Source organism: Bombina bombina, chromosome 1 (genome assembly GCF_027579735.1).
Source record: "Bombina bombina isolate aBomBom1 chromosome 1, aBomBom1.pri, whole genome shotgun sequence".
NCBI classification, from domain to species: domain Eukaryota; kingdom Metazoa; phylum Chordata; class Amphibia; order Anura; family Bombinatoridae; genus Bombina; species Bombina bombina.
In genome coordinates this window covers 1,097,513,893-1,097,536,356 of record NC_069499.1, presented here as the reverse complement: position 1 = coordinate 1,097,536,356, position 22,464 = coordinate 1,097,513,893, and the positions used below count along the sequence as shown (strand labels likewise).

The 22,464-nt window shown below is 38.6% G+C and overlaps 1 protein-coding gene across 1 annotated transcript in view; it reads left to right on the top strand.

The window, feature by feature from the left end:
• Window positions 1–22,464, top strand: part of LOC128642528 (arf-GAP with SH3 domain, ANK repeat and PH domain-containing protein 2) — a 431,344-nt gene that overhangs the window by 188,390 nt on the left and 220,490 nt on the right. The window contains exons 6-7 of the mRNA XM_053695331.1: window positions 1,597–1,726; window positions 21,783–21,868. Of these exons, the coding sequence (XP_053551306.1) occupies window positions 1,597–1,726; window positions 21,783–21,868 (216 nt within the window). The remainder of the gene's footprint in view (window positions 1–1,596; window positions 1,727–21,782; window positions 21,869–22,464) is intronic.

Sequence of the window (22,464 nt, the reverse complement as noted above, 5' to 3'; positions counted from 1 at the left end):
CTTGGTTTAGGGGTTAATAGGTAGTTTATGGGTGTTAGTGTACTTTTTTGCACTTTAGTTATGAGTTTTATGCTACAGCGTTGTAGTGTAAAACTCATAACTACTTTAGAATGCGTTAAGAATCTTGACGGTATAGGCTGTACCGCTCACTTTTTGGCATCCCAGGACAAGCTTGTAATACCGGCGCTATGGAAGTCCCATTGAAAATAGACTATATGCAAATTGCGTAGGTTTATTTGCGGTAAGGCCAAAAAAGTGTGCGGTGCCCCTAAATCTGCAAGACTCGTAATACCAGCGGTAGTAAAAAAAGCAGCATTATGAGCCTTAACGCTGCTTTTTTACTCATAACGCAAGGCTCGTAATCTAGCTGCATATTTTTTTTCACGGGTAACTTCTAATACGGGTTCTAGCTGTATTGCGCTATAATGAATGTGCTCCAACTGTAATTGAAGCAGTATTGTATAGTTAATCTGACATATTTAATTAATAAGCAGGTGTCTAAAATTGAGACTCTATGAAAAAAATATTGTGTTGAAACATTTGTACATAGTACCTCTATATTAGTAGCCTTATCCTACATATATATTACTATTGTTTACTGACAGTTTGCTGAATGCAGCTCACTAAAAAATAGCGGCTCTTGATGGCTGATGACCAATCATCAGGGAGACTCTGACCCAGTTGCCAAAACATATATACTTTATTACATAGAGCATTAACACTCTCTGATGTTAACCTTAACCACTGCTGAGCTTATTCTTTTACCCACTCCTAACTCTAACTGCAATCTCCTTCCCTGCAAATAAAAAAGGCTTACATTCCATTCCCAATACAAAATCCCTGGTGGCGGAGCAATGGTAGGGTCAGGTGTGTGGTGGTTATGGGGTGGGTTGCTAAGGCAATGCAGAGAATCAATTATTTTTGATTGCTCCATTTATTTTGTCTACCTAAAAGGAGTTTTACATATTCTATTAGGTGTCACTGTTACAAATATTTCACCAGTTGCATTGTGGGCTATTGCACATAATAGCAACAAACAGCTAATAGTTACATTAGCTGTTATATTGTAGTGCGTCTCACAGAAAGTAATTCTGTTGCAGTGAGCGATTCAATGACTGACCCACTGCTATTGATAGCAACAACACTTTGGCACTGCCTTTATCAATAGCAGATCCCTTATGCTCTATGTCATTATTTTTAGGATAGCAATTACAGCATTACAATATACTGTTTATAGATTAAGGCTTGTGATTGTAGTTGGATGCACTCACAATACTCAATATTGAATACACAATACCTTTGTTATTACTAATTATCCTGTGAGCTACTCATAGGAGGGGATTCTGGGTATTGCTTTATTACTATATGATTTATAGTCAAGAAAATGTGCAATTACAAGAATCTTGTGTGTGGATGTCCCACTAGTTTTCCCTCAGTATAAACACTAGCAGCCATCAAAGCAAATGTGAAACAGTTTCAACTTGAAGTCAATTTGCAGATATGCCCATCAGCCTCATAATGTGTTTTGTTTTGGTACACTATCTTATCTGCCATCTCAGTGAGGCAATAGCTAACAGATCTTTCTACCTCTCATAGCACTAAAATAGAGAAGGAGAAGCGGGAGCTGGCTAAGCAGTATGGGATGGTGCGCAATGAAGTAGCAGGAGGAGAGATTGCTGAAGAGCTACAGAAGGAGCGCAGGATGTTCCAGTTACAGATGTGTGAGGTAGGGGTGTTATTAACCATTATTCTTTAAATTAGTCTACTGATACTTTCCTATTATAAGGCCATGTATCTGCTTATGTATGTTATGTGATAGTAAACTCAAAACCTTTATTTTTTGCCATTCGATGTAAAATTTAAAAATAATGGGGGGTTTTTTTATTTAAATTTTTTATTGAGGTACTCAGAATAAGCATACAAACAGTATAAGTATACAAAGGAAAATGTCATACAGTGAGTTGTCATATAATATCAAAGGAAAAATATGCAGTCCAGCTTAGTTTAACAACGATGTGTCAAACCTTCCACATAACTCACCAGCGAAATAATGCACAGTTAAAGACAGCAAAGTTGATATATAGTGCCTATACAAAAGGGAACCTTCCCTATCCAACACTAGAGGCCACTCTTGGACCTAAAATAAGGAAACATATCTGAAAGTGAGGGTAGGTAAAATGAAATAGAGAGACCACTCTTGAATCTCACATTGATGACCTAGAATTTTATAGTTTATTTTCTGTGATGCTAATCTTTGGGACTACAACTACAACCAAGTAATATATTTTAATAACAAACTCTTATCTGGGGACCCTGTGAACCTGAACTACCAAGAGGCACAAAAACAAATGTTGGTCACTCCAAAGCTCAAAAGAATAACAATGAGAAATAATGTGTTAGAATCTATTGTGGACCCAGAAATCTATGTTATGAGGAAGTTGATACATTTGCAATAGGCAAGACTAGCTTTGATGGAAGTAAGTTACTTGTTGCTAGGGCTAAGTTGAAATCATTCCCAAATTTACAGGAGCTAGGTCAGTTTATTTTAAAGGAGTAGACTAAGAAACCTATTGTGTCCTTGTTAAATAGGGGCCATGTGTATATATTAGTTTGTAAGGGAGCTTTGCGATACAGGAAAAGACTTTGCAAAGGTAAAACCGGTACCTATATACCTAGTAAGATTTATTGTCTGCTATGTAAAGATACCATATTAATCCCCCCAATATTAAAGGGACAGTCAACCCAAATTTTCAAATATGTTATTTCTATAACGTTGCTAACGATATTTAGTTTGCACTGTAGCCTAATTCATTACCCTAAATCGTTTCTGAGCATTACTACTTACTTGTTTGATCTTTGCAGTTTAAAATGCCCGCCTGCCCCCTCCCCTATTTCGTCATCAAGATCCTAAGTTTGTTGAGTCCCCAGCTCTATCTCGGCTACTTCTCGAGAATCCACGCTCCTGGTACTTTAGCGCATGCGCATTGCGCTGCTAACACTAGGGGGAAGGAACTAAAAATACCTTCTCAAGTTCTGACACGTCTGATATTTCAGACGTACCAGTGTGCTGCCTGTCATCGTAGTCTTTGAACAGTCTCCGGCAGTGTGCAGTCATTGCGTGAGAACTCATTTATAGAGGTAGCTTACAGATAGGCTGCGTGTACTGTTTATACTGTATAGCTATACTAGTAAAGGACATTTGCTTACAATACGTAAGTGCTAAAAGGCCGGCCACTAACTTCATTATTGTGCAGGTGCACATACATATTGCTTATTTCTGTCCCTCAGTAATACCTGTGCCAAAATAAAAAAACGCTGGTTACAGATGTCAACGGATTTTGAAATAGAATGCATATGCATGAAAAATTTGTAAATCAAATAGTGACATTACCCCCTTCTCCTGTAAACCTGACTTAGCCGGCTCCAGACAAAAAAAAAAAAAACACACTGGATTTGTAAACAGCAAATTGTAGATTAATATCTTTAAAAATGTTCTAATACCGTATGTATTTACATAAAATGGTTACATTACAATCATTCTGAGAATGTCCAAAATGAAAATACATTGTTTAAATATTTTAAAGTCACTAAAATCGTTATAAGTATGTTGCTATAAATTATTCTGGGCAGTACGATCAAGTCCGTCTCCTCCTGGGCAAACGGCTTATTTCTGTGACAGCAATAAGATGGTATTTTAAAACAGTACTTGCCCAGGAGGAGACGGACTTGATCGTGCTGCCCAGAATAATTTATAGCAACATACTTATAACATACTTATTTCAAAATCCGTTGACATTTGTAACCAGCGTTTTTTTATTTTGGCACAGGTATTACTGAGGGACAGAAATAAGCAATATGTATGTGCACCTGCACAATAATGAAGTTAGTGGCCGGCCTTTTAGCACTTACGTATTGTAAGCAAATGTCCTTTACTAGTATAGCTATACAGTATAAACAGTACACGCAGCCTATCTGTAAGCTACCTCTATAAATGAGTTCTCACGCAATGACTGCACACTGCCGGAGACTGTTCAAAGACTACGATGACAGGCAGCACACTGGTACGTCTGAAATATCAGACGTGTCGGAACTTGAGAAGGTATTTTTAGTTCCTCCCCCCTAGTGTTAGCAGCGCAATGCGCATGCGCTAAAGTACCAGGAGCGTGGATTCTCGAGAAGTAGCCGAGATAGAGCTGGGGACTCAACAAACTTAGGATCTTGATGATGAAATAGGGGAGGGGGCAGGCGGGCATTTTAAACTGCAAAGATCAAACAAGTAAGTAGTAATGCTCAGAAACGATTTAGGGTAATGAATTAGGCTACAGTGCAAACTAAATATCGTTAGCAACTTTATAGAAATAACATATTTGAAAATTTGGGTTGACTGTCCCTTTAAGGCAGTGGAGAAGGTGAGCATGCCTTTGCAGTATAATGCATAGGGGGGAGAGTTACAGACATAACAAAAACATAAGCCCATGGGATACAATATCGTAATAAGATATCAATTAAAATGTATATAGAAAGAGTTTTGACTGACCTCTATTTTTCTAGAGCAGGAATATCGAACTTAGTGAGGATATATATATAGGTGTATTGTCAATCATGCTGCTAACCTTTATAACGTTCAACAGTATAAATGTGTTAAACATCATAAGAGAGTCGCTGCACAGGCTTCTGGCTGAACTTTAAGTCCTCCATTAGTTTCCTCTACAGCAATGGCAAAATCATAAGTAGGGATCTCTGTGACGTTGAAACACCGATCCACAGAAGAAATGCTCCTCTAGAAGTAAGCCAATTGCTTCCTTAAGATGTTGCATATTCACCCCCAGGGTTGATAGGTAGAACCTGGCTGTAGTTTAGCACTTGTTTAGTGTCGCTTAACGACAGGGAGAGGTGTACCCTGCCGGGGGTATGAAGGGGCTAAGGCCTCAAAGTAGCTCCTGGCACTGATGCTAACAGCAATCCTGTCAATATCAAGCTAGTTAGATGCACTGCTTGCAGTAGAATTCAGATCTGCTTAGTATTTGTATGGTTGATGCGTTTACAAGGTGATCTCATGAAAGTATTTCTGAAAAGCTGGAGCAGCACGCAGATGTGCGACTGAACATGGCCGCTGCCCGGAAGTCCTCCCAAAAATAATAATAGTTTTGTCATGAGATGCAGGACACAGCAAAGAGGGTACAACACTATTTTATTGCAGAGCATGGAAATATACATCTGGTAGCATTGATTTCACTTAGTAACTGCGACATAGACAAACGGACCTAAGCTTCACCCCCATCCAGTGACGTCACTTCCCACTCTCATCACAGGTTTAATTAATGAAAACACACAAATGTAAAACTTACTTTAGTTTATATATATATATATATATATATATATATATATATATATATATATATATATATATATATATATATATAACCCCTTCTTTGCTATTGCATGTTTTTTGTTACAGGGAACTTGAGCAACTTAAACGGACATGAAATCCAGAATTTTTCTTTAATGATTCAGATATTACAATTTTCCAATTTACTTCTATTATCTAATTTGCTTCACTCTTTAGATATTCTTTGTTGAAGTAATAGCAATGCACATGTGTGAGCAAATCAGCAGCTACTGATCCTATCTAGATATGCTTTTAAACAAAGGTTATCAGAGAATGAAGCCAATTAGATAATAGAAGTAATTTGGAAAGTTGTTTAAAATCACATGCTCTTTCTAAGTCATGAAAGAAAAAATGTGGGTTCCATGTCCCTTTAATGTCAGAGTCTGAAGACACAGCATTTTGATAGAGATCACTAAACATACTAAGGTTACAAAGACATGCAGAGGTGCCAGATTCTGTAGACATGATGTTTTAACAGTGATCATTTAAAGGACCATTAATGATAGACTAATTACATGATCAACAAATGTATAATAAAATGACAAAGGAATAACACTCTGAATTTCAAATAAGCAGTAGTTGTTTTTTTTGACAGTTTAAGTTACTTTTATTTCCCTGTGCCCTGTATCACGTGACAGCCATCAGCCAATCACAAACTCATATATGTATCCATTGTGAACTTTAGGACGTGATCAGTAAAAAGCTGGTGTCTTAAATAGTGTGTACAAAAATACAGCGCACAATTTGATAATTAAAGTAAATTGGGAATTGTGTAAAAAAATTTAATGGGCAATCAGAATCATGAAAGTTTTTCATTTTGACTTCAGGGCCCCTTTAATAACATTGGCATGCACACTATTTAAACAAATAGTAAAGAAATGTTAAAGGGACACTGAACCCAATTTTTTTCTTTGATGATTCAGATAGAGCATGACATTTTAAGCAACTTTCTAATTTACTCCTATTATCAATATATCTACGTTCTCTTGCTATCTTTATTTGAAAAAGAAAGTCCAGAACCTTGGGCAGCACTTGTTTATTGGTGGATGAATTCATCCACCAATCAGCAAGAACAACCCAGGTTGTTCACCAAAATGGGCCGGCATCTAAACTTACATTCTTGCTTTTCAAATAAAGATAACAAGAGAATGAAGAACATTTGCTAATAGGAGTAAATTAGAAAGTTTCTTAAAATTGCATGCTCTATCCGAATCATGAAATAAAAAAATTTGGGTTCAGTGTCCCTTTAAGTGAATCATAAACTTTGCAAAGTTTGACACTTTGCTTTAATTACATAAAATAATTATACAATACATACATATAACGATATACTGTTTATACCTATGTATACCAATGATATAGACAACAATTTCTTAGTTTGGAGTGAAAAAAAAGCATATGTTATACTCTGAGCACTTTTATAATATTTAATAAATAGAAATGTAAACATATAAGTATATACACATTTTCCTAAGCACCATACATTATTCCTGGTTCTCAAATCATAATGTTAAATGAATTAGATATGTTTTAATAGAATTAATGGGGCAGTGTATACATTTAAATGATCAGAATGTATTATGGGAGTTACAATTATTTAAATTAATTAAATAGATGGAATAATGACTTTTACAATATAGAATGTAATTTAGAAAGAAACCTTCTGGTGTTATATGAAGTTGCATTATATTTAATTTATTTATTTCTGCCAAAGTACATTACTCTTTGATAAAACACACATAAACACAATTAAGAGCAATGCATTTTGCAGCCACTCAATTTCCAGTCATGATAAATTCACAATAGTAAATTAATAATGTTTTAGCAACACTAATGTGACGGCAGAGTAATATAACACTTTAGAGCTGATTGCAAATTTAAAGGAATATGCTTCTTCAGTTAAAAAAAAAAATGTTAAATCAAAGTAAATATAAAAAAGACAGATTATGTTAAAAACAGCAAATAACGCCACTACGTTTAGAGAGTTACCATCATAAAACGTAAGATCTACTGTCACATGATTTTTGCAGTAAAAGTCATCTAATGAGCATGGGCAAGAAACTGGTAAGCTAGTGCAGGTGTCTTTTACTAACCACTTCAAAGTGTAGGCTACTCCTTTGCCGTGACGTGCGGTGACGTCAGAGACTGGTGAGGCAGTGGCTAGGATACACCTTCATTCTTTAGATATCCTTTGTTGAAGAAATAGCAATTCACATGGTGAGCCAATCACATGAGGTATCTATGTTCAGCCACCAATCAGCAGCTACTGAGCATATTTAGATATGATTTTCAACAAAGGATATCAAAAGAATGAAGAAAATTACATAATAGATGTAAATTGGAAAGTTATTTAAAATTGCATGCTCTTTCTAAATCATGAAAGAAAACATATGGGTTTCATGTCCCTTTAAATTGTGTCTTGGAAAACTGGTCAACTTAGTAAACATCTGATTTTAGTCTAAAGGACTGTAACAGAAACTCTTGCCAGATAACAAAATGCTTGCTCTAATTATGAGATCTAGAAATCCAGGCCCATTAAAATATATGTTTAAAACATACTTTTTACTTTAATGCTGCAAATTATGCTTATAGATTCCTTCATTATTCAGTAAATATAAAAATGTCTTGATCCAGTGGCGGCTGGTGAAATTTAAAGATGGTGGGGCGCTTGACCCCACCCCTTTAAATAAAGCCACACCATCAGATGGCACTACCAATTCATTAATTAAATAAATAAAAGGTAGACAAACACAGAAAAGCACTCGGGGTGGGGGGGGGGGAGAGAGAGATGGGGGAGAGGGAGAGAGACACAGAGGGTTAGAGAGAAAGAGAGAGAGAGACACAATCACACACAGGGGGTTAGAGAGAGAGAGAGAGAGAGACACAATCACACAGAGGGTTAGAGAGAGAGAGAGAGAGAGAGAGAGAGAGAGAGAAAGAGAGACGCAATCACACACAGATTGTTAGAGAGAGAGAAAGAGAGACACAATCACACACAGAGGGTTAGAGAGAGAGAGAAAGAGAGAGACACAATCACACACAGAGGGTTAGAGAGAGAGAAAGAAAGAAAGAGAGACACAATCACACACAGAGGTTTAGAGAGAGAGAAAGAGAGAGACACAATCACACACAGAGGGTTAGAGAAAGAGAGACACAATCACACACAAAGAGTTAGAGAGAGAGAAAGAGAGACACAATCACACAGAGAGGGTTAGAGAGAGAGAGAGAGAGACAATCACACACAGAGGGTTAGAGAGAGAGAGAGAGAGAGAGACAATCACACACAGAGGGTTAGAGAGAGAGAAAGAGAGAGAGAGAGAGAGAGAGAGAGAGACAATCACACACAGAGGGTTAGAGAGAGAGAGAGACACAATCATACAAAGAGGGTTAGAGAGAGAGAAAGAGAGAGAGACACAATCACACACAGAGGGTTAGAGAGAGAGAAAGAGAGAGACACAATCACACACAGAGGGTTAGAGAGAGAGAAAGAGAGACACAATCACACAGAGAGGGTTAGAGAGAGAGAGAGAGACAATCACACACAGAGGGTTAGAGAGAGAGAGAGAGAGACAATCACACACAGAGGGTTAGAGAGAGAGAAAGAGAGAGAGAGAGAGAGACAATCACACACAGAGGGTTAGAGAGAGAGAGAGAGACACAATCATACAAAGAGGGTTAGAGAGAGAGAAAGAGAGAGAGACACAATCACACACAGAGGGTTAGAGAGAGAGAGAAAGAGAGAGAGACACAATCACACACAGAGGGTTAGAGTGAGAGAAAGAGAGACACAATCACACACAGAGGGTTAGAGAAAGAGAGAGACAATCACACACAGAGGGTTAGAGAGAGACAGAGAGAGAGAGACACAATCATACACAGAGGGTTAGAGAGAGAGACAAACAATCACACACAGAGGGTAAGAGAGAGAGAGAAAGAGAGAGAGACACAATCACCCACAGAGGGTTAGAGAGAGAGAGAGAAAGAGAGAGAGACACAATCACACACAGAGGGTTAGAGAGAGAGAAAGAGACACAATCACACACAGAGGGTTAGAGAAAGAGAGACACAATCACACACAGAGGGTTAGAGAGAGAGAAAGAGAGACACAATCACACACAGAGGGTTAGAGAGAGAGACAATCACACACAGAGGGTTAGAGAGAGAGAGAGACAATCATACACAGGGGGTTAGAGAGAGAGAGAGAGAGAGAGAGAGAAAGAGAGAGACACAATCACACACAGAGGGTTAGAGAGAGAGAAAGAGAGAGACGCAATCACACACAGAGGGTTAGAGAGAGAGAGAGAAAGAGAGAGAGACACAATCATACAAAGAGGGTTAGAGAGAAAGAGAGAGAGAGAGAGACACAATCACACACAGAGGGTTAGAGAGAGAGAGAAAGAGAGAGAGACACAATCACACACAGAGGGTTAGAGAGAGAGAACGAGAGATACAATCATACACAGAGGGTTAGAGAGAGAGAGAGAGAGAGAGACAATCACATACAGAGGGTTAGAGAGAGAGAGAGACACCATCATATACAGAGGGTTAGAGAGAGAGAAAGAGAGAGAGACACACAATCACACACAGAGGGTTAGAGAGAGAGAGAAAGAGAGAGAGACACAATCACACACAGAGGGTTAGAGAGAGAGAGAAAGAGAGAGAGACACAATCACACACAGAGGGTTAGAGAGAGAGAAAGAGACACAATCACACACAGAGGGTTAGAGAAAGAGAGACACAATCACACACAGAGGGTTAGAGAGAGAGAAAGAGAGACACAATCACACACAGAGGGTTAGAAAGAGAGACAATCACACACAGAGGGTTAGAGAGAGAGAGACACAATCATACACAGAGGGTTAGAGAGAGAGAGAGACACACACAATCACACACAGAGGGTTAGAGAGAAAGAGAAAGAAAGAGAGAGAGACACAATCACACACAGAGGGTTAGAGAGAGAGAAAGAGAGACACAATCACACACAGAGGGTTAGAGAGAGAGAGACGGAGAGAGAGAGAGAGAGAGAGAGAGACAATCACACACAGAGGGTTAGAGAGAGAGAGAGACACAATCATACACAGAGGGTTAGAGAGAGAGAGAGAAAGAGAGAGACACAATCACACACAGAGGGTTAGAGAGAGAGAGAAAGAGAGAGAGAGACACAATCACACACATAGGGTTAGAGAGAGAGAGAAAGAGAGAGAGACACAATCACACACAGAGGGTTAGAGAGAGAGAGAGACACAATCACACACAGAGGGTTAGATAGAGAGAAAGGGAGAGACACAATCACACACAGAGGGTTAGAAGGAGAGAGAAAGAGAGAGACATATTCACACACAGAGGGTTAGAGAAAGAGAGAGAGAGACACAATCACACACAGAGGGTGAGAGAGACACATAAGGGATGAGAGAGTCAGAGTGGGGGAAAGAGAGACAGAGAGAGAAAGAGACCATGGGGAGAATGACACATAAGGAGAGAGATGGATAGAGAGAGAGAGACACACACACACACACAAGGGGGGGAGAGGGACGACTGCATTTTTAAGTAATATTTTAAGTGACTATCAAATACTAATAGTCTACAATATATTTTAAATATCTGAAACAGAACAGCACATATGAATGGGAGCATTAATAAATTATTATTTGTTGTCTACATCAGGGTTGTCCAACATACACCTAAGGAATCACTGGATTACATGAAATACTATAGCTACAGGAGCCATGGAGAATATTTGCTATAACTCATTCTAAATTGCTTGGTTTCATTTTACATTACCATGCTGTTGGTCTAGCTTACTCTGGTCAAATAACAACTCATCCATACAAACAGCAGAGCTACAGAGAGTTCAGAAAGTGAGACTATATATTAGTGTGCAGTACAGAGGCAAGCTGCTGGGTGTAAAGTTTGAGTAAACAAAATACAAATACGATCCTTAAACTGCTGTAAAAGAGTAAAAAAAACAAAAAACACTAAACCACATTTATTAAATTATAATTTTAACTAACAGAATCCCTTTCAGTAAAATCTAAGGCCTAGATTTGGAGTTCGGCGGTAAAAGGGCTGTTAACGCTCCGCAGGCTTTTTTCTGGCCGCACCATAAATTTAACTCTGGTATCGAGAGTTAAAACAAATGCTGCGTTAGGCTCTAAAAAAGGAGCGTAGAGCATTTTTACCGCAAATGCAACTCTCGATACCAGAGTTGCTTACGGACGCGGCCGGCATCAAAAACGTGCTCGTGCACGATTCCCCCATAGGAAACAATGGGACTGTTTGAGCTGAAAAAAAACCTAACACCTGCAAAAAAGCAGCGTTCAGCTCCTAACGCAGCCCCATTGTTTCCTATGGGGAAACACTTCCTACGTCTGCACCTAACACTCTAACATGTACCCCGAGTCTAAACACCCCTAACCTTACACTTATTAACCCCTAATCTGCCGCCCCCGCTATCGCTGACCCCTGCATTACAGTTTTAACCCCTAATCTTCCGCTCCGTAAACCGCCGCAACCTACGTTATCCCTATGTACCCCTAATCTGCTGCCCTAACATCGCCGACCCCTATGTTATATTTATTAACCCCTAATCTGCCCCCCACAACATCGCCGACACCTACCTACACTTATTAACCCCTAATCTGCCGAGCGGACCTGAGCGCTACTATAATAAAGTTATTAACCCCTAACCCGCCTCACTAACCCTATCATAAATAGTATTAACCCCTAATCTGCCCTCCCTAACATCGCCGACACCTACCTTCAATTATTAACCCCTAATCTTCCGATCGGAGCTCACCGCTATTCTAATAAATGTATTAACCCCTAAAGCTAAGTCTAACCCTAACACTAACACCCCCCTAACTTAAATATAATTTTAATCTAACGAAATAAATTAACTCTTATTAAATAAATTAATCCTATTTAAAGCTAAATACTTACCTGTAAAATAAATCCTAATATAGCTACAATATAAATTATAATTATATTTTAGCTATTTTAGGATTAATATTTATTTTACAGGCAACTTGGTATTTATTTTAACTAGGTACAATAGCTATTAAATAGTTAAGAACTATTTAATAGTTACCTAGTTAAAATAATTACAAAATTACCTGTAAAATAAATCCTAACCTAAGATATAATTAAACCTAACACTACCCTATCAATAAAATAATTAAATAAACTACCTACAATTACCTACAATTAACCTAACACTACACTATCAATAAATTAATTAAATACAATTGCTACAAATAAATACAATTAAATAAACTAGCTAAAGTACAAAAAATAAAAAAGAACTAAGTTACAGAAAATAAAAAAATATTTACAAACATAAGAAAAATATTACAACAATTTTAAACTAATTACACCTACTCTAAGCCCCCTAATAAAATAACAAAGCCCCCCAAAATAAAAAATTCCCTACCCTATTCTAAATTAAAAAAGTTACAAGCTCTTTTACCTTACCAGCCCTGAACAGGGCCCTTTGCGGGGCATGCCCCAAGAAGTTCAGCTCTTTTGCCTGTAAAAAAAACATACAATACCCCCCCCCCCCAACATTACAACCCACCACCCACATACCCCTAATCTAACCCAAACCACCCTTAAATAAACCTAACACTAAGCCCCTGAAGATCTTCCTACCTTGTCTTCACCATACCAGGTTCACCGATCTGTCCTGGCTCCAAGATCTTCATCCAACCCAAGCGGGGGTTGGCGATCCATAATCCGGTGCTGAAGAGGTCCAGAAGAGGCTCCAAAGTCTTCATCCTATCCGGCAAGAAGAGGACATCCGGACCGGCAAACATCTTCTCCAAGCCGCATCTTCTATCTTCTTCCATCCGGTGCGGAGCGGGTCCATCTTGAAGCAGGCGACGCGGATCCATCCTCTTCTTCCGATGTCTCCCGACGAATGACGGTTCCTTTAAGGGACGTCATCCAAGATGGCGTCCCTCGAATTCCGATTGGCTGATAGGATTCTATCAGCCAATCGGAATTAAGGTAGGAATTTTCTGATTGGCTGATGGAATCAGCCAATCAGAATCAAGTTCAATCCGATTGGCTGATCCAATCAGCCAATCAGATTGAGCTCGCATTCTATTGGCTGTTCCGATCAGCCAATAGAATGCGAGCTCAATCTGATTGGCTGATTGGATCGGCCAATCGGATTGAACTAGATTCTGATTGGCTGATTCCATCAGCCAATCAGAAAATTCCTACCTTAATTCCGATTGGCTGATAGAATCCTATCAGCCAATCGGAATTCGAGGGACGCCATCTTGGATGACGTCCCTTAAAGGAACCGTCATTCGTCGGGAGACATCGGAAGAAGAGGATGGATCCGCGTCGCCTGCTTCAAGATGGACCCGCTCCGCACCGGATGGAAGAAGATAGAAGATGCGGCTTGGAGAAGATGTTTGCCGGTCCGGATGTCCTCTTCTTGCCGGATAGGATGAAGACTTTGGAGCCTCTTCTGGACCTCTTCAGCACCGGATTATGGATCGCCAACCCCCGCTTGGGTTGGATGAAGATCTTGGAGCCAGGACGGATCGGTGAACCTGGTATGGTGAAGACAAGGTAGGAAGATCTTCAGGGGCTTAGTGTTAGGTTTATTTAAGGGTGGTTTGGGTTAGATTAGGGGTATGTGGGTGGTGGGTTGTAATGTTGGGGGGGGGGGTATTGTATGTTTTCTTTTACAGGCAAAAGAGCTGAACTTCTTGGGGCATGCCCCGCAAAGGGCCCTGTTCAGGGCTGGTAAGGTAAAAGAGCTTGTAACTTTTTTAATTTAGAATAGGGTAGGGAATTTTTTATTTTGGGGGGCTTTGTTATTTTATTAGGGGGCTTAGAGTAGGTGTAATTAGTTTAAAATTGTTGTAATATTTTTCTTATGTTTGTAAATAATTTTTTATTTTCTGTAACTTAGTTCTTTTTTATTTTTTGTACTTTAGCTAGTTTATTTAATTGTATTTATTTGTAGCAATTGTATTTAATTAATTTATTGATAGTGTAGTGTTAGGTTAATTGTAGGTAATTGTAGGTAGTTTATTTAATTATTTTATTGATAGGGTAGTGTTAGGTTTAATTATATCTTAGGTTAGGATTTATTTTACAGGTAAATTTGTTATTATTTTAACTAGGTAACTATTAAATAGTTCTTAACTATTTAATAGCTATTGTACCTAGTTAAAATAAATACCAAGTTGCCTGTAAAATAAATATTAATCCTAAAATAGCTAAAATATAATTATAATTTATATTGTAGCTATATTAGGATTTATTTTACAGGTAAGTATTTAGCTTTAAATAGGATTAATTTATTTAATAAGAGTTAATTTATTTCGTTAGATTAAAATTATATTTAAGTTAGTGGGGTGTTAGGGTTAGGGTTAGACTTAGCTTTAGGGGTTAATACATTTATTAGAATAGCGGTGAGCTCCGATCGGAAGATTAGGGGTTAATAATTGAAGGTAGGTGTCGGCGATGTTAGGGAGGGCAGATTAGGGGTTAATACTATTTATGATAGGGTTAGTGAGGCGGGTTAGGGGTTAATAACTTTATTATAGTAGCGGTGCGGTCCGCTCGGCAGATTAGGGGTTAATAAGTGTAGGCAGGTGTCGGCGACGTTGTGGGGGGCAGATTAGGGGTTAATAAATATAATATAGGGGTCGGCGGTGTTAGGGGTAGCAGATTAGGGGTACATAGGGATAACGTAGGTGGCGGCGCTTTGCGGTCGGAAGATTAGGGGTTAATTATTTTAAGTAGCTGGCGGCGATGTTGTGGGGGGCAGATTAGGGGTTAATAAATGTAATATAGGGGTCGGCGGGGTTAGGGGCAGCAGATTAGGGGTACATAAGTATAACGTAGGTGGCGGTCGGAAGATTAGGGGTTAAAATTTTTAATCGAGTGGCGGCGATGTGGGGGGAGCTCGGTTTAGGGGTACATAGGTAGTTTATGGGTGTTAGTGTACTTTAGGGTACAGTAGTTAAGAGCTTTATGAACCGGCGTTAGCCAGAAAGCTCTTAACTCCTGCTATTTTCAGGCGGCTGGAATCTTGTCGTTAGAGCTCTAACGCTCACTGCAGAAACGACTCTAAATACCGGCGTTAGAAAGATCCCATTGAAAAGATAGGATACGCAAATGGCGTAGGGGGATCTGCGGTATGGAAAAGTCGCGGCTGCAAAGTGAGCGTTAGACCCTTTAATTACTGACTCCAAATACCAGCGGGCGGCCAAAACCAGCGTTAGGAGCCTCTAACGCTGGTTTTGACGGCTACCGCCGAACTCTAAATCTAGGCCTAAGGTTGCAGAACTTACTTTAATAAAATGTGGCTAAAACACTGCTCTGAGTCTGCATTCTCTTCCTGCTCTGTAGTCTGTAAGGAAGTGACAGTGGAACATTCCACTGCACTTGGAGGGGAAGAACAGAACTCTCTTTTTTATTGAATAAAAGCTTACAGCTGAACAGGGCAGCAACAAAATAAATTAAAGTTTTTTTTTCCGTTTTTGTTTTGTTTTATATGATTAAACATCCAGCCCCAACCCTAAGTTCCACTTACTAATACCTCTCACTGGATTGGTTCAGCCCAAATAGGACTGCCTCAAATAAGCAGTTATGGGCCACTTTCATCCAGTAGGTGGCGCAGCATGTTGTGTAATGGTGGGCAGTAGACATGTGCATGGTGAAAAAATTCGGTTCGGTTCGGATCGATTCAGATTTTTTTTAATTTCGGTTCGGAGTGATTCAAATTCGGAAAAATTTGAATCAATTCGGTTCAGATTTGTTTCGGATTCATTCGGATTTGAATAAATTCGGTTCGGTTTTGTTTCGGATTCATTCGGAATAAATTTGGTTCGATTCGGTTCGATTCGGTTCAGAAATTCGGAATTTCGGTAAGTGTTAGGTGGGATTAGACTTACACTGTACAATACTAGTGTAATCCATGGCCATCCGAATTCAGCAGTATTTTAATTCGTAAATTCAGTTTGATTCGAATTGCCGAATTTGCCAAATTTTCCAAATTTCCGAATCGATCCGAAACGAATCGCACATATCTAGTGGGCAGACCTGCTTGTGCCTCTCCATTGCACAACATCTGGATGTTAAAAAAAAATGCTGGGGGAAAACAAATTGCAATTTTTTTTTAAAGCCAATAAAAAAAATATATATTTTTGCCCATATGAGAGGTGAAGCACTGCCTCACCTGCCTCTAGTGACTGCACATCACTGGTAGAGACTACAGCCCCCTTGCTGGATTGTGACAGGAAGTCAGTAATGAACCCTGCACAAATGAAGGTGTCTCCTACCAACCACTTCAATGGGAAAGCTACTCCTTTGCCTTCCTGTGCAGACCACAGCCCTCTTGTGGGACTATTGCAGGAAGTAATGGACCCTGAACAAGTTAAGTTAAAAAAAAAATAGAAAGAAAGGGTAAATACTTTCAAAATGATGAACAATACATATTACAATGATATCTATTAAGTAAAAACCACTGATTAGTGTTTTTTTTATTACAACAATTAAACTGTTTTATATTACTAGTCTTTAACCATGCAAGGGTCAGTTGGAATACTGATTATTACAATTTAGAAGGTAACAATTTATTTGGGATTATACCAGGTTGCATTATACTCAATGTCCTAGAGTTGTCAATGAAACTAATATCTTGCTGAAAAAAACTCACTGTAACATCGCTGCTGGAAAATGGAGACATTTAAAGTGATCTGTAACCGCCCCTCATCAGAGCAGCAAGTATCAAGATCGGCTTCATTGAATTCTATCTCGCAAGTATTAACTTTCAGCAGTATAGGACAATACCAGCATCACTAAGGCCTAGATTTGGAGTTTGGCGGTAGATGGGCTGTTAACGCTACGCAGGCTTTTTTCTGGCCGCACCATAAAATTAACTCTGGTATCGAGAGTTCAAAAAAATGCTGCGTTAGGCTCCAAAAAAGGAGCGTAGAGCATTTTTACCGCAAATGCAACTCTCGATACCAGAGTTGCTTACGGACGCGGCCAGCCTCAAAAACGTGCTCGTGCACGATTCTCCCATAGGAAACAATGGGGCTGTTTGAGCTGAAAAAAAACCTAACACCTGCAAAAAAGCAGCGTTCAGCTCCTAACGCAGCCCCATTGTTTCCTATGGGGAAACACTTCCTACGTCTGCACCTAACACTCTAACATGTACCCCGAGTCTAAACACCCCTACCCTTACACTTATTAACCCCTAATCTGCCGCCCCCGCTATCGCTGACCCCTGCATTATATTATTAACCCCTAATCTTCCGCTCCGTAAACCGCCGCTACCTACATTATACCTATGTACCCCTAATCTGCTGCCCCTAACACTGCCGACCCCTATATTATATTTATTAACCCCTAACCTGCCCCCCACAACGTCGCCGCCAGCTACTTACAATAATTAACCCCTAATCTGCCGACCGCAAAGCGCCGCCACCTACGTTATCCTTATGTACCCCTAATCTGCTGCCCCTAACACCGCCGACCCCTATATTATATTTATTAACCCCTAATCTGCCCCCCTCAACGTCGCCGACACCTACCTACACTTATTAACCCCTAATCTGCCGAGCGGACCTGAGCGCTACTAAAATAAAGTTATTAACCCCTAATCCGCCTCACTAACCCTATAATAAATTGTATTAACCCCTAATCTGCCCTCCCTAACATCGCCGACACCTAACTTCAATTATTAACCCCTAATCTGACGACCAGAGCTCACCGCTACTATAATAAATGGATTAACCCCTAAAGCTAAGTCTAACCCTAACACTAACATCCCCCTAACTTAAATATAATTTACATCTAACGAAATTAATTAACTCTTATTAAATAAATTATTCCTATTTAAAGCTAAATACTTACCTGTAAAATAAAATCCTAATATAGCTACAGATTGAGCTCGCATTCTATTGGCTGTTCCGATCAGCCAATAGAATGCGAGCTCAATCTGATTGGCTGATTGGATCAGCCAATCGGATTGAACTTGATTCTGATTGGCTGATTCCATCAGCCAATCAGATTATTCCTACCTTAATTCCGATTGGCTGATAGAATCCTATCAGCCAATCGGAATTCGAGGGACGCCATCTTGGATGACGTCCCTTAAAGGTACCGTCATTCGTCGGGAGACGCCGGAAGAAGAGGATGGATCCGCGTTGGCTGCTTCAACATGGACCCGCTCCGCACCAGATGGAAGAAGATCGAAGATGCCGCTTGGATGAAGATGTTTGCCGGTCCGGATGTCCTCTTCTTGCCGGATAGGAGGAAGACTTTGGACCCTCTTCTGGACTTCTTCAGTGGATGTCTAGCCCCCGCTTGGGTTGGATGAAGATATCGGAGCCAGGACCGATCGGTGATACCCGGTGAGGTGAAGACAAGGTAGGAAGATCTTCAGGGGCTTAGTGTTAGGTTTATTTAAGGGGGGTTTGGGTTAGATTAGGGGTATGTGGGTGGTGGGTTGTAATGTTGGGGGGGGGTATTGTATGTTTTTTTTTACAGGCAAAAGAGCTGATTTTCTTGGGGCATGCCCCGCAAAGGGCCCTGTTCAGGGCTGGTAAGGTAAAAGAGCTTTTAAATTTATTAATTTAGAATAGGGTAGGGCATTTTTTTATTTTGGGGGTCTTTGTTATTTTATTAGGGGGCTTAGAGTAGGTGTAATTAGTTTAAAATTGTTGTAATATTTTTCTTATGTTTGTAAATATTTTTTTATTTTTTGTAACTTAGTTCTTTTTTATTTTTTGTACTTTAGTTAGTTTATGTAATTGTAGTTATTTGTAGAAATTGTATTTAATTTATTTATTGATAGTGTAGTGTTAGGTTTTATTGTAGGTAATTGTAGGTATTTTATTTAATTAATTTATTGATAGGGTAGTGTTAGGTTTAATTATAACTTAGGTTAGGACTTATTTTACAGGTAATTTTGTTATTATTTTAACTAGGTAACTATTAAATAGTTCTTAACTATTTAATAGCTATTGTACCTAGTTAAAATAATTACCAAGTTGCCTGTAAAATAAATATTAATCCTAAAATAGCTACAATGTAATTATAGTTTATATTGTAGCTATATTAGGATTTTTTTTTACAGGTAAGTATTTAGCTTTAAATAGGAATAATTTATTTAATAAGAGTTAATTAATTTCGTTAGATGTAAATTATATTTAAGTTAGGGGGGTGTTAGTGTTAGGGTTAGACTTAGCTTTAGGGGTTAATCCATTTATTATAGTAGTGGTGAGCTCCGGTCGTCAGATTAGGGGTTAATAATTGAAGTTAGGTGTCGCCGATGTTAGGGAGGGCAGATTAGGGGTTAATACTATTTATGATAGGGTTAGTGAGGCGGATTAGGGGTTAATAACTTTATTATAGTAGCGCTCAGGTCCACTCGGCAGATTAGGGGTTAATAAGTGTAGGCAGGTGTCGGCGACGTTGTGGGGGGCAGGTTAGGGGTTAATAAATATAATATAGGGGTCGGCGGTGTTAGGGGCAGCAGATTAGGGGTACATAAGGATAACGTAGGTGGCGGCGCTTTGCGGTCGGCAGATTAGGGGTTAATTATTGTAGGTAGCTGGCGGCGACGTTGTGGGGGGCAGGTTAGGGGTTAATAAATATAATACAGGGGTCAGCGGTGTTAGGGGCAGCAGATTAGGGGTACATAAGTATAACGTAGGTGGCGGTCGGCAGATTAGGGGTTAAAAAAATTTAATCGAGTGGCGGCGATGTGGGGGGACCTCAGTTTAGGGGTACATAGGTAGTTTATGGGTGTTAGTGTACTTTAGAGTACAGTAGTTAAGAGCTTTATGAACCGGCGTTAGCCCAGAAAGCTCTTAACTCCTGCTTTCTTTCGGCGGCTGGAGTTTTGTCGTTAGAGCTCTAACGCTCACTTCAGAAACGACTCTAAATACCGGCGTTAGGAAGATCCCATTGAAAAGATAGGATACGCAATTGACGTAAGGGGATCTGCGGTATGGAAAAGTCGCGGCTGAAAAGTGAGCGTTAGACCCTTTAATCACTGACTCCAAATACCGGCGGTAGCCTAAAACCAGCGTTAGGAGCCTCTAACGCTGGTTTTCACGGCTAACGCCAAACTCCAAATCTAGGCCTAAGTGTTTTTAAAACATTATTAAACAAATGCATAAACATTTAAATCACCCTCTATAAAACGCTAACATATGCAAAAAAAGAAAATGTTTATGAAATAAAAAGAGACAACTTTGCCAGCTTTGATATAATCAGACATGACAATAAGGTGATATACATCACACAGGCAATTGTGTCTTTTTTAATCTCGCATGCTGACTCACAGTTTAGGTGAAAAATCTCGACCACACCTCAAAAATATCCTGGAACACCCCTAGAATATCCACAGCCAGTGCCTTTATACATTTGTGGTATTGCTGAGACAAATACCATTCTATCCAGTGGTACTAACAATTACACACATTTACAGAACCCTCTTTTGCAAGCTGTTGTGATTCTATCTATTATTGTTCTGCACTTCAAGCGGTTTACATTTGCTGTGAAAGATATTATGTATTGGGCCATCTAACACAATGGTATATCTGCTAGAAAACATTTGTGACATGAGCTTCAATGAATATCAAACATGATTCTCACAAGAAAAACAAGACCCCTCAGCAGCATAACGAGCATCTATGACTCCAGCCCAATGTGTTATTTATTTCTGTAATATTACAGTAATTTCACATATGTCAAGTATAAACACATACAAACCGAGATTTATATATATATATATTTATATATTAATATGTTTTATTATAAATTTAAGAACTGTCTTGGTGAGTTTTTCAGGTTATATCCTTTACAACAATTTTTAATAGGACGTCTAGCTAGTGGAAGCAAAACTAGAGACATAATTCCTTTTAATATAATCCGCACTATAGTCATATACAGTAGTACGATTTACATAGTCCCATGGTGATATAAATAAAATTAGAACCACAGCAGCACCATACGTGTTCATTTCAGCACACATTTGTAACATATTAATTTTAATAAATGTTATGGTTAGGTGCATTTTTTTTATTTTTGCTATTAGCATATTGAGTTTGATTAATCAAGTGTATCCTTTCTTCTGCTGAAATTAGTAGTCTAGTTTGATAGACAGCAACTTCCCCTATAAATGAACAAAAATACATACATGCGTATACATTGTATAGGACTACAAGTTTATATGTATTTATACAGGTACATGTAAACTGCAGAGCATATTGAATACTATGCAAATAGAAACATTTTCCTTTATCAGGGTTGTTTTATAATAGTGCCTTTGGTTAAGTTTATTTGTGTGGTCAAGGTGGCATTCAGTTTAAAAAGATGTTAACTTTTTTTTTTTCTGTACCTTTCATTTCAGTACCTTATTAAAGTGAATGACATCAAAAGTAAAAAAGGAGTGGACCTTCTGCAAAACCTCATCAATTATTATACCTCACAGTGCAAGTAAGAGACTTATTGTTCATATTTTATATACAGCAGGTTCACCCATCACCCATTTGTTTTTAAAACAAGAAAAACAATAGGGAGTGGATTTACCATAGAAAGGATCTTATTACTGAGAGAAAGTCTGTTATATTACTATATAAAGACGCTAATCTGAATTATTTATCATATATCTTCTTCATCTAATGATGATTAACAATCCCTGCCCTCAAATTGACCTTTGATGGACTTTGCAGATTTTGGTTTCAATCACAGACAATCGGAGTTAAAACTGATATTATTTAGTCCCAAAAGTAGTATGTTGTCAGAAATTAATTATATATGTCCTTAGCTCTAAATATGTGTGTATATTGTTAAAGTTAATAGATATTCACTTGTTCTACAGACATAATTGATTTTTTGTGTTCTTTGGTCATTTTGTGGCAACCAATACATTTTGTTAAGATCTTTAACTAATTATAAAAAATAGTTATAGTGGAATCTATGGAGAAAATATCACACAGATATATTATACAGCAAAGGCTGAGACCAAATTCCAGTTATAATCACAACTAGCAGTAACAAAAAAAATCACTTTTAGTCTATGAAGATTTATT